The 14,257-nt window shown below is 42.1% G+C and overlaps 1 protein-coding gene across 1 annotated transcript in view; it reads left to right on the top strand.

The window, feature by feature from the left end:
- The first annotated feature begins 2,243 nt into the window (after window positions 1–2,243).
- The window catches only part of LOC106569591 (PDZ domain-containing protein GIPC1), a 71,351-nt gene continuing 59,337 nt past the window's right edge, over window positions 2,244–14,257 (top strand). Inside the window, exon 1 of the mRNA XM_082961039.1 lies at window positions 2,244–2,703. Coding sequence (XP_082817165.1) covers window positions 2,431–2,703 — 273 coding nt within the window. The 5' untranslated portion in view covers window positions 2,244–2,430. The remainder of the gene's footprint in view (window positions 2,704–14,257) is intronic.

The raw sequence follows: 14,257 nt of genomic DNA, 5'->3' as shown, positions 1-14,257 counted from the left end.
AGGAGCTAAGTGTAGTTAACTGATTCCCTATATAGTGCACCCTATTCCCTATATAGTGCACACTATTCCCTATATAGTGCACCCTATTCCCTATATAGTGCACACTATTTCCTATATAGTGCACCCTATTCCCTATTTAGTGCACACTATTCCCTATTTAGTGCACCCTATTCCCTATATAGTGCACACTATTTCCTATATAGTGCACCCTATTCCCTATTTAGTGCACACTATTCCCTATATAGTGCACCCTATTCCCTATATAGTGCACACTATTCCCTATATAGTGCACACTATTCCCTATATAGTGCACCCTATTCCCTATATAGTGCACACTATTCCCTATATAGTGCACCCTATTCCCTATATAGTGCACACTATTCCCTATATAGTGCACCCTATTCCCTATATTGTGCACCCTATTCCCTATATAGTGCACCCTAGTCCCTATATAGTGCACACTATTCCCTATATAGTGCACACTATTCCCTATATAGTGCACCCTATTCCCTATATAATGCACCCTATTCCCTATATAGTGCACCCTATTCCCTATATAGTGCACCCTATTCCCTATATAGTGCACTCTATTCCCTATATAATGCACCCTATTCCCTTTATAGTGCACTCTATTCCCTATATAGTGCACCCGATTCCCTATATAGTGCACCCGATTCCCTATATAATGCACCCGATTCCCTATATAGTGCACCCTATTCCCTATATAATGCACCCTATTCCCTTTATAGTGCACTCTATTCCCTATATAGTGCACCCGATTCCCTATATAATGCACCCGATTCCCTATATAGTGCACCCTATTCTCTATATATAGTGCACCATATTCCCTATATAGTGCACTCTATTCCCTATATAGTGCACCCTATTACCTATATAGTGCACCCTATTCCCTATATATAGTGCACCATATTCCCTATATAGTGCACTCTATTCCCTATATAGTGCACCCTATTACCTATATAGTGCACCCGATTCCCTATATAATGCACCCTATTCCCTATATAGTGCACCCGATTCCCTATATAATGCACCCTATTCCCTATATAGTGCACCCGATTCCCTATATAATGCACCCGATTCCCTATATAATGCACCCTATTCCCTATATAGTGCACCCTATTCCCTATATATAGTGCACCCTATTCCCTATATAGTGCACTCTATTCCCTATATAGTGCACCCTATTCCCTATATATAGTGCACCCTATACCCTATATAGTGCACCCTATTCCCTATATAGTGCACCCTATTCCCTATATAGTGCACCCTATTCCCTATATATAGTGCACCCTATTCCCTATATAGTGCACTCTATTCCCTATATAGTGCACCCTATTCCCTATATATAGTGCACCCTATTCCCTATATAGTGCACTCTATTCCCTATATAGTGCACCCTATTCCCTATATAATGCACCCTATTCCCTATATATAGTGCACCCTATTCCCTATATAGTGCACTCTATTCCCTATATAGTGCACCCTATTCCCTATATAATGCACCCTATTCCCTATATAATGCACCCTATTCCCTATATAGTGCACCCTATTCCCTACATAGTGCACACTATTCCCTATATAGTGCACCCTATTCCCTATATAATGTACCCTATTCCCTATATAGTGCACCCTATTCCCTATATAGTGCACACTATTCCCTATATAGTGCACCCTATTCCCTATATAGAGTCCCAGATGCAGAAACTGGTGGCAGATGGTTGGAGTCTTACAATGTTTATTAATCCAAAGGGGAAGGCAAGAGAACGGTCGTGGACAGGCAAAAAGGCCAAAACCAGATGAATTGACATTATTAATTTGAAGGATTTGCTAATACAACAATAGATATAATTATAGGGTGAGGGAAGTTAAAATCAATAAATTCAACAAAGTGAACTGTACGCAGCAGTGGTAACAGTTGTAAGCGCTTATAGTAACAAAATGTGTACTCTGTATGTCCTTTTGGATGCGTGTTGTTTCGAGTGAAGAAGACGGGCAGGCAGGCAGGTCTATGGCGCAGAGATACACCGCCAGGTCTCCTGCCCCCAGCCAAGCCTCCTTTCCCCGCACAGCAGACTGAAACAGAGTCGCTGTTGTTCTCCGCGGAGCAGCCTGTGTATTTTATATAGCCCGGTGGACATCACGCCACACGTCCGTCACCAACCTGTTGAATATGACCTACTGTTTAATGATCAAGTCAGGTTGGGTTGACAAGTTGATCATTAAACTCGCTGTCGAAGAACAAAGTCGAACCTGGAGAAAAGGACAGTCAGTCAGTCGAGTTTAGTCGAGGTAAAGGCGGAAGGAAGGAGGATTTGTGGAAGAGGTAACCACACCAATGTTCTAGCCGGAACAGACAGTTCACCGGATTTATCAACCGAGCAAAAACAGATTTATTAACAACACCACACGATGCCTTTAGGACTGAGACGAAAGAAGAACAAGTCGAGAGAGAGCTCGAACCTGGTAGAGAATGAGGAGGTCGGTGGACACGCCGCGGGCAGCTCCGTGAAGTCGACAGTAAACGAAGAGGGGCTCCCACCACCACCTGCTAACTTGCGGCCCAAACTAGTGTTCCACACTCAGCTCGCCCACGGCAGCCCCACCGGAAGGATCGATGGATTTAATAACGTTAAAGAACTCTACGGGAAAATAGCTGAGACGTTCAATTTAAGTCCACCAGAGGTAGGTTTAAAAAAAAAAAAAAAAATTACAGCTTTTGTAGTTTTAGACCAGTGGTCACCTACCTTTTCTATGTCATGGTCCCTTTCTGAGTTCAAATACAAGCTGAGATCTACCGCTCACATTGTTTTTAAAAACATGACTTAAAAAAACGTCAAAAGCCTATGCAACATTCACCAATGAAACCAGTTCTGTAGCAGTGAGGTTTGTGCAGCAGGCTATAAGCCCAGTACATTATCACTGCATATTGGCTATGCTTGAATTTTTCTTCTCAGACCATTTTGAAATGATATTTTAGAAAATGTAGGTATATGATCAAACTTTAGTCTTCCAGCTGGTGGCGAAACTCAAGTCGAACTGCATTATTTCTGCCACATGCACCAATTCATGTTGTTACTCCTATGACCAGAGAAAGTCCAATATTAATCGATATTAAAAAAAGACACACTCCAATAATAATAACAAAACAATCTTATCGGAACAGTGGCCAGCGGTATGATAGATACTTGACTTGCTCTCTGGGCCTGTCTAGTAGGCGGAGGGTCTACCTTCAGACTAGTCAAATGTTTCAAAACGGGAACGCTTGGCCTGCTAAATCAAGTGCACCTACCCTCAACAGCCAACACGAATAATACAAATAAGACGCTTTATCGTTTTTTGGTTTTTTTTTTTCTTCAAAAATGTTTGGTGATCGACTAGAATGCCTTGGAGACCGACCAGTCGATTGCCTTGGAGACCGACCAGTCGATTCCCTTGGAGACCGACCAGTCGATTGCCTTGGAGACCGACCAGTCGATTGCCTTGGAGACCGACCAGTCGATTCCCTTGGAGACCGACCAGTCGATTCCCTTGGAGACCGACCAGTCGATTCCCTTGGAGACTGACCAGTCGATTGCCTTGGAGACCGACCAGTCGATTGCCTTGGAGACCGACCAGTCGATTGCGATCGACCGGTTGGTGACCACTGTTCTAGACAGATAAAAACAAATGCCAGGCGAGTGGTGTAGCCAGTTTAGTGGCCAGCCGGTGCAAGGTTCGAGCAGGGCCAGAACCCCCCACCCTTCACGCTATATTTAATTAATCGTTCCACCCATGAGGTCAAAAGAGGGCAATTTGGTCATTTGACTGCAGGAAAGGGCAACGCAATAAGGCTCGAGGGAGTATGGTATATGGTCAATATACCACGGCTAAGGGCTGTGACTTTAAATCATATTTCTCTCAAAATTGTGATTCACCATGGTCACAACCATAAACTGTCAACTCTACCTGCCTGATAGATTAATATACTGTTGAATAGGAATTTTGGTTTAAATATGTTACATTTAATTAGGTTTTAGAGTCTTAATTAAAGCATGTGAGGAGAAACAGGTTTGTTTTTTAATGTCAACTCCGTCAGGTTTGTTTTTTAATGTCAACTCCGTCAGGTTTGTTTTTAATGTCAACTCCGTCAGGTTTGTTTTTAATGTCAACTCCGTCAGGTTTGTTTTTTAATGTCAACTCCGTCAGGTTTGTTTTTTAATGTCAACTCCGTCAGTTTTTTTTTTAATGTCAACTCCGTCAGGTTTGTTTTTAATGTCAACTCCGTCAGGTTTGTTTTTAATGTCAACTCGGTCAGGTTTGTTTTTAATGTCAACTCCGTCAGGTTTGTTTTTAATGTCAACTCCGTCAGGTTTGTTTTTAATGTCAACTCCGTCAGGTTTGTTTTTTAATGTCAACTCCGTCAGGTTTGTTTTTAATGTCAACTCCGTCAGGTTTGTTTTTTAATGTCAATTCCGTCAGTTTTTTTTTTTTTAATGTCAACTCCGTCAGGTTTGTTTTTTAATGTCAACTCCGTCAGGTTTGTTTTTTAATGTCAACTCAGTCAGGTTTGTTTTTTAATGTCAACTCCGTCAGGTTTGTTTTTTAAGGTCAACTCCGTCAGTGTGCTGACACATCTGATTGAATGGTTGTGTTTTTATTGGGGATTTTCAAATTAATAATTTTTTTGATTTTACAAATGTTTGTATTGAATTTTTATTTTTAGAGGCAAAAATATGTCTGTTTTGAGTATCTGTTATCTACTCCGTCACTAATGGAGTCAATCATTGTTTTTTTGTCAATATTTGGAAAAAATGTGTAATCACTGTTCTGCTTAAACAACGGAAATATTTACTGTGCTAGGCCTAATGTTTACTTTATAAATATTTAATGTTCTAAATCTAAAACATGCTAACGTGCCAAAATGCTAACGCTAACGAATTTCATCGTGCTACAAAACAAAGCAAAAAATACGTTTGGAGATTAGTATTACATATTTGAATAATCTAATATTAGAATGAAACAATCAAGGCCTTTAAACACTTGTTGGACAATAACTGTACAATTTACATTCCTTTTATGGTGTTGGACGAAGTTGAGATAAATCCAGATAGCTGCATTTTATGGGGAAAAGAGATGTATTAAATTAGGGGGTTATTCAAGATAAATATTTGTGGAAAGAAAGTTGAAATTGTCCCATCTTTTAAGAATTCCTGAGGTTTAAAACAGGACATTTTTCTCTCAGCCTCATGGCAAAATGTGTATTATAAACCAGGTGGTTCGAGCCCTGAATGCCGATTGGCTGAATGCCGTGGTATATCAGACCAAAAAAAAAAAGTACATTTTACTGTTCTAACTACGTTGGTAACCAGTTTATCATAGCAATAAGGCACCACGGGGGTATTTGGTATATAGCCACTATATTGCGGCTAAGGGGCAGTATCCAGGCACTCTGTGTTGCATCATGCATAAGAACAGCCCTTAGCCGTGGTATATTGGCCATATACCATACTCCCTCGAGCCTTATTGCGTAGCCCTTTCCTGCAGTCAAATGACTGCAAACCCCTAAGTAGATACATGTAAGAATCACCTTTGGCAGCGATTACAGCTGTTGAGTCTTTCTGGGTGAGTCTCTAAGAGCTTTGCACACCTGGATTGTGTGACATTTGCTCATTATTCTTTTCAAAATTCTTCAAACTCAGTCAAATTGGTTGTGGATCATTGCTAGACAACTACTTTCAGATCTTGCCATAGATTTCCAAGTAGATTTAAGTCAAAACTGTAACTCGGCCACTCAGGAACATTCACTGTCTTCTTGGTAAACAACTCCAGTGTAGATTTGGCCTTGTGTTTTAGGTTATTATCCTGCTGAAAGGTGAATTTGTCTCACAGTGTCTGGTGGAAAGCAGACTGAACCAGGTTTTCCTCTAGGATTTTTTTCTGTGCTGAGCTCCATTCCATTTCTTTTTATCCTGAAAAACTCCTTAGTCCTTAACGATGACAAGCATACCCATAACATGATGCAGCCACCACTATGCTTGAACATATGGGGAAAAGTTGTGCTCTGTAATGTGTTCTATTGGATTTGCCCCGAACACAATACTTTGTTTTCAAGACAAAAAGTTAATTGCTTTGACACATTTTTTGCAGTATTACTTTAGTGCCTTGTTGCAAGCATGTTTTAGAATATTTTTTATTCTGTACAGCCTTCCTTCTTTTCACTCTGTCATTTAGGTTAGTATTGTGGAGTAACTACAATGTTGTTGATCATCCTCAGTTTTCTCCTATCACAGCCATTATTAAACTCAGTAACTGTTTTAAAGTCACCATTGGCCTCATGGTGAAATCCCTGACCGGTTTCCTTCCTCTCCGGCAACTGAGTTAGAAAGGACACCTGTATCTTTGTAGTGACTGGGTGTATTGATACACCATCAGAAGTGTATTTAATAACTTCACCATGCTCAATGTTTACTTTTTCTATATTTACCAATCTACCAATAGGTGTCATTATTTGTGAGGCATTGGAAAACCTCCCTGGTCGTTGTGGTTGAATCAATGTTTGACATTTTCTGCTCAACAAGGACCTTACAGATAATTTTATGTGTGGGGTACAGAGATGAGGTAATCATTCAACAATCATGTTAAACAATATTAGTCCATGCAACTTATTATGTGACTTGTTAAGCACATCTTTACTCCTGAACTTATTGAGGCTAGTCATAACAAAGGAGTTGGTTGAATACTGATTGATTCAAGACATTTCAACTTTTCATTTTGAATTAATTTGTAAACATTTCTGAAAACATAATTCCATTTTGACATTATGGGGTATTGTGTTTGTAGGCCAGTAGCATAAAATGTCAATTTAATACATTTTAAATTCAGGCTGTAACACAACAAAATGTGGGGAAAGTCTGGCTCGCAGTCGGAATTCATCTGGAGGTGTTCATGTCATCTCAATTCATCCCAAAGGTGTTCGATGGGGTTGAGGTCAAGGCTCTGTGCAGGCCAGTCAAGTTCTTCCATGCCGATCTCAACAAACCATTTTCGTATGGACCTCGCTTTCTGAACGGGGGCATTGTCATGCTGAAACAGGAAAAGGCCTTCCCCAAACTGTTGCCACAAAGTTGGAAGCACAGAATCATCTAGAATGTCATTGTATGCTGTGGCATTAAGATTTCCCTTCACTGGAACTAAGGGGCCTGAACCATGAAAAACAGCCCCAGACCATTATTCCTCCTCCACCAAACTTTACAGTTGACACTATGCATTCGGGCAGTGTTCTCCTCGCATCCACCAAACCCAGATTCGTCCGTCGGACTGTCAGATGGTGAAGCGTGATTCATCACTCCAGAGAACCCATTTCCATTGCTCCAAAGTCCAATTGCTTTACACCACTCCAGCTGATGCTTGGCGTTGCACATGGTGAGTCTTAGGCTTGTGTGCAGCTGCTCAGTCATGTAAACCCATTTCATGAAGCTCCCGATGAACTGTTATTGTGCTGACGTTGCTTCCAGAGGCAGTTTGGAACTCGGTAGTGAGTGTTGCAACAGAGGACAGAAGATTTTTTACTTGTGTAGCTTACCACTTAACAGCTGAGCCATTGTTGCTCCTAGACGTTTCCACTTTACAATAACAGCACTTACAGTTGACCCGGGGGCAGCTCTAGCAGGGCAGAAATTTGACAAACTGACTTGTTGGAAAGGTGGCATCCTATGACGATGCCACACAGTCACCGAGCTCTTCAGTAAGACCATTCTACTGCCAATGTTTGTCTATGGAGAATGCATGGCTGTGTGCTCCATTTTATACACCTGTCAGCAACGGGTGTTGCTGAAATAGCCGAATCCACTAATTTGAAGGGGTGTCCACATACTTTTGTATATTAAGTGTTATTACCTATCTGTACTATTAGCCAGGGTAGGGCTCACCAAGTCATTTGGTTAAAGTTTGAATATTCAAGCTGCCTTCCTTCCTTTGGACAGATGACACTTGTTGTCTTTACTTTATTGGTCAATGGATTACAGTGTGTTTTTCTTCTACACTGAGAGAGAGACCTGGTGTTAATACTGAGAGAGAGAGACCTGGTGTTAATACTGAGAGAGAGAGAGACCTGGTGTTAATACTGAGAGAGAGAGAGACCTGGTGTTAATACTGAGAGAGAGAGAGACCTGGTGTTAATACTGAGAGAGAGAGAGACCTGGTGTTAATACTGAGAGAGAGAGAGACCTGGTGTTAATACTGAGAGAGAGACCTGGTGTTAACCCTGAGAGAGACCTGGTGTTAATACTGAGAGAGAGAGACCTGGTGTTAATACTGAGAGAGAGACCTGGTGTTAATACTGAGAGAGAGAGAGACCTGGTGTTAATACTGAGAGAGAGAGAGACCTGGTGTTAATACTGAGAGAGAGAGAGACCTGGTGTTAATACTGAGAGAGAGAGAGACCTGGTGTTAATACTGAGAGAGAGAGAGACCTGGTGTTAATACTGAGAGAGAGACCTGGTGTTAACCCTGAGAGAGACCTGGTGTTAATACTGAGAGAGAGAGACCTGGTGTTAATACTGAGAGAGAGACCTGGTGTTAACACTGAGAGAGAGAGACCTGGTGTTAACACAGAGAGAGAGACCTGGTGTTAACACTGAGAGAGAGAGACCTGGTGTTAACACTGAGAGAGAGACCTGGTGTTAATACTGAGAGAGAGAGACCTGGTGTTAATACTGAGAGAAAGACCTGGTGTTAACACTGAGAGAGAGACCTGGTGTTAATACTGAGAGAGAGAGACCTGGTGTTAACACTGAGAGAGAGACCTGGTGTTAATACTTAGAGAGAGACCTGGTGTTAACACTGAGAGAGAGACCTGGTGTTAATACTGAGAGAGAGAGACCTGGTGTTAACACTGAGAGAGAGACCTGGTGTTAATACTGAGAGAGAGACCTGGTGTTAACACTGAGAGAGAGACCTGGTGTTAACACTGAGAGAGACCTGGTGTTAACACAGAGAGAGAGACCAGGTGTTAACACAGAGAGAGAGACCTGGTGTTAACACTGAGAGAGAGACCTGGTGTTAATACTGAGAGAGAGACCTGGTGTTAATACTGAGAGAGAGAGAGACCTGGTGTTAACACTGAGAGATAGAGACCTGGTGTTAATACTGAGAGAAAGACCTGGTGTTAACACTGAGAGATAGAGACCTGGTGTTAATACTGAGAGAAAGACCTGGTGTTAACACTGAGAGAGAGAGACCTGGTGTTAACACTGAGAGAGAGACCTGGTGTTAATACTGAGAGAGACCTGGTGTTAATACTGAGAGAAAGACCTGGTGTTAACACTGAGAGAGAGACCTGGTGTTAATACCAACGGTAGTCTCATGTCGTCTAAGTAGACTGAGCTAAAGGAGAACAACGGTAGTCTCATGTCGTCTCTGTAGACTGAGCTAGAGGAGACCAACGGTAGTCTCATGTCGTCTATGTAGACAGCTAGAGGAGAACAACGGTAGTCTCATCTCAGTAGTCTCAAATTATTTCCTTATAATGCATTTGGCTCAAATAACACTGATGGAGGGTCAGTGTGTGTACGTCATTAATACAGATGGAGGGGTCAGTGTGTGTACGTCTGTAATACAGATGAAGGGTCAGTGTGTGTACGTCTGTAATACAGATGGAGGGTCAGTGTGTGTACGTCTGTAATACAGATGGAGGGTCAGTGTGTGTACGTCTATAATACAGATGGAGGGTCAGTGTGTGTACGTCTGTAATACAGATGGAGGGTCAGTGTCTGTAGGTCTGTAATACAGATGGAGGGTCAGTGTGTGTACGTCTGTAATACAGATGGAGGGTCAGTGTGTGTACGTCTGTAATACAGATGGAGGGTCAGTGTGTGTACGTCATTAATACAGATGGAGGGGTCAGTGTGTGTACGTCTGTAATACAGATGAAGGGTCAGTGTGTGTACGTCTGTAATACAGATGGATGGTCAGTGTGTGTACGTCTGTAATACAGATGGATGGTCAGTGTGTGTACGTCTGTAATACAGATGGAGGGTCAGTGTGTGTACGTCATTAATACAGATGGAGGGTCAGTGTGTGTACGTCTGTAATACAGATGGAGGGTCAGTGTGTGTACATCATTAACACAGATGGATGGTCAGTGTGTGTACGTCTGTAATACAGATGGAGGGTCAGTGTGTGTACGTCTGTAATACAGATGGAGGGTCAGTGTGTACGTCTGTAATACAGATGGAGGGTCAGTGTGTGTACGTCTGTAATACAGATGGGGGGTCAGTGTGTGTACGTCTGTAATACAGACGGAGAATCAGTGTGTGTACGTCTGTAATACAGACGGAGGGTCAGTGTGTGTACGTCTGTAATACAGATCGAGGGTCAGTGTGTGTACGTCTGTAATACAGATGGAGGGTCAGTGTGTGTACGTCTGTAATACAGACGGAGGGTCAGTGTGTGTACGTCTGTAATACAGACGGAGGGTCAGTGTGTGTACGTCATTAATACAGATGGAGGGTCAGTGTGTGTACGTCATTAATACAGATGGAGGGTCAGTGTGTGTACGTCTGTAATACAGATGGAGGACCAGTGTGTGTACGTCATTAATACAGATGGAGTGGCAGGGTGTGTACGTCTGTAATACAGATGGAGGGTCAGTGTGTGTACGTCTGTAATACAGATGGAGGATCTTCATTTGATCACTCTTTTATTGCTGAGAAGTTTGTAGAGCAGGAAATGCAAACTTGTAGTGTATTCAAGGTTTAAAAAGGTTTCTAAAGTTAGTAATTTCCATTGATTATTATCTACATAATAAATCACATTTCCTGTTGCTGCAGGATTATTTTCCTGCTACAGCAAACTGGCTCAAATTGAGATCTGTATGCAACAGGTCTGAACAGCAACATAGAACGTGTTGAGTTAGGATCAGACAGACAGACAGACAGACAGACAGACAGACAGACAGACAGACAGACAGACAGACAGACAGACAGACAGAGCACAGGCCGGCAGAGCACAGGCAGGCAGAGCACAGGCAGACAGACAGAGCACAGACAGACAGACAGACAGACAGACAGACAGACAGACAGACAGACAGACAGACAGACAGACAGACAGACAGAGCACAGGCAGGCAGATGGACAGACAGAGCTCAGACAGAGCTCAGACAGAGAGGGACAGACAGACAGACAGACAGACAGACAGACAGACAGACAGACAGACAGACAGACAGACAGACAGACAGACAGACAGACAGACAGACAGACAGACAGACAGACAGAGCACAGACAGACAGACAGAGCACAGACAGACAGAGCTCAGACAGACAGACAGAGCTCAGACAGAGCTCAGGCAGACAGACAGACAGAGCTCAGACAGACAGACAGACAGACAGACAGACAGACAGACAGACAGACAGACAGACAGACAGACAGACAGACAGACAGACAGACAGGCAGAGCTCAGAGAGACAGACAGAGCTCAGTTGTGAATTTAGCCGGGATTACGGTGAAAGGGTTGATTAAGTAGTTGTTTACCAGCCAAGGGGATAGAAGTGTTGCACACAGCGGGTGAGACGTAAACAAGGTTAAGACGTAGAGTTCCCATTGGCTGCTCAGAGGTTGGTGTGTGATGTCACAGACAGGAAGGAATAGGTTGAGGTGACTCTGTTGATTGTCACCTGAATACAAACTCTTTGTGACACACCTGACTGAGAAAAACTCTGGACCCCAGTAGGCGGAAGGAGAAACTCCTGGCCCCTTCATAAAGGTCTTTAGCCAGTGATGTTTTGTTTCTATAGTCGGAAGGAAAAACTCCTGTCCCCTTGATAGAGGTCTTTATCCAGTGATGTTTTGTTTCTATAGTCAGAAGGAGAAACTCCTGTCCCCTTCATAATCCAGTGATGTTTTGTTTCTATAGTCGGAAGGAGAAACTCCTGTCCCCTTCATAATACAGTGATGTTTTGTTTCTATAGTCGGAAGGAGAAACTCCTGTCCCCTTCATAATCCAGTGATGTTTTGTTTCTATAGTCGGAAGGAGAAACTCCTGTCCCCTTCATAATCCAGTGATGTTTTGTTTCTATAGTCGGAAGGAGAAACTCCTGTCCCCTTCATAATCCAGTGATGTTTTGTTTCTATAGTCGGAAGGAGAAACTCCTGTCCCCTTCATAATCCAGTGATGTTTTGTTTCTATAGTCGGAAGGAGAAACTCCTGTCCCCTTCATAATCCAGTGATGTTTTGTTTCTATAGTCGGAAGGAGAAACTCCTGTCCCCTTCATAATACAGTGATGTTTTGTTTCTATAGTCGGAAGGAGAAACTCCTGTCCCCTTCATAATCCAGTGATGTTTTGTTTCTATAGTCGGAAGGAGAAACTCCTGTCCCCTTCATAATCCAGTGATGTTTTGTTTCTATAGTCGGAAGGAGAAACTCCTGTCCCCTTCATAATCCAGTGATGTTTTGTTTCTATAGTCGGAAGGAGAAACTCCTGTCCCCTTCATAATCCAGTGATGTTTTGTTTCTATAGTCGGAAGGAGAAACTCCTGTCCCCTTCATAATCCAGTGATGTTTTGTTTCTATAGTCGGAAGGAGAAACTCCTGTCCCCTTCATAATCCAGTGATGTTTTGTTTCTATTGTCGGAAGGAGAAACTCCTGGCCCCTTCATAAAGGTCTTTATCAAGGTGTAACGCGTGTCGTGGACCAAGACGCAACAGGGAAGTGTATACTCATCTTCACTTTTTAATATTGAAGTAGGAGAAACAAATATACAATTAACGGAAACAACACTAACCGTTCTGTCAGGTGATAGGCACAAAACAGAATACAACTTCCCACAATACAAACAAACCCCTAATTATAGGAGCTTCAATCAGAAGCAACGAGGAGCCGCTGCTTCCAATTGAAGGTCAAGAACAAAACTGCACATAGAAACAGAGTGACTAGAATAAACATAGAAAATGCCCTAACATAGAACATATACCAAAACTCTAGACCACTCTAATCAAACACCCCTTGTCTATTCACATAGACTAACAATCCCCGAAACATATAAACAAAATACCCCCTGCCACGTCCTGACCATACTAAACACTAACAAATAACACCTTTACAGGTCAGAACGTGACACAAGGGATGTTTTGTTTCTGTAGTCGGAAGGAAAAACTCCTGTCCCCTTCATAATCCAGTGATGTTTTGTTTCTATAGTCTGAAGGAAAAACTCCTGTCCCCTTCATAATCCAGTGATGTTTTGTTTCTATTGTCTGAAGGAAAAACTCCTATCCCTTTCATAAAGGTCTTTTTCCAGTGATGTTTTGTTTCTATAGTCGGAAGGGAAGACTCCAGATCCAAATAAATGTCCCTTTCCCTGAAGCGTTTTATTTATGTCATTATCATTACTGCACTTGTACATAGCCCATCTATAATTTTGCCCAAACAACTACCTCTTCCCCTACTGTATTTATTTATTGATTTAGCTCCTTTGCACCCCATTATTTCTGTTTCTACTTTGCACTTTCTTCTACTACAAATCTACCATTCCAGTGTTTTACTTGCTATATTGTATTTACTTTTCCCCCATGGCCTTTTTTACCTTTACCTCCCTTATCTCACCTCATTTGCTCACATTGTATATAGACTTATTTTTCTACTGTATTATTGACTGTATGTTTGTTTTACTCCATGTGTAACTCTGTGTTGTTGTACGTTGTCGAACTGCTTTGCTTTATCTTGGCCAGGTCGCAATTGTAAATGAGAACTTGTTCTCAACTGGCCTACCTGGTTAAATAAAGGACTTGTTCTCAACTAGCCTACCTGGTTAAATAAAGGTTAAATAAATATATATTTTTTAAATCATAATGATCATCATGTAGGCATTACTCATTCTGAAGCACAGTGGATCCTCAGGCTCTCCATCCATGTCAATGATCAACCAGACCTATAGTACATGACCCTAACAGCTCTTCCTGTTAACAACCAGACCTACAGTACATGACCCTAACAGCTCTTCCTGTCAACAACCAGACCTACAGTACATTACCCTAACAGCTCTTCCTGTTAACAACCAGACCTACAGTACATTACCCTAACAGCTCTTCCTGTTAACAACCAGACCTACAGTACATTACCCTAACAGCTCTTCCTGTTAACAACCAGACCTACAGTACATGACCCTAACAGCTCTTCCTGTTAACAACCAGACCTACAGTACATGACCCTAACAGCTCTTCCTGTTAACCAGACCTATAGTACATGACCCCAACAGCTCTTCC

This window comes from Salmo salar, chromosome 14 (genome assembly GCF_965601325.2).
Source record: "Salmo salar chromosome 14, fSalSal1, whole genome shotgun sequence".
NCBI lineage: Eukaryota > Metazoa > Chordata > Actinopteri > Salmoniformes > Salmonidae > Salmo > Salmo salar.
This window is presented reverse-complemented; position numbering and strand designations above follow the sequence as displayed.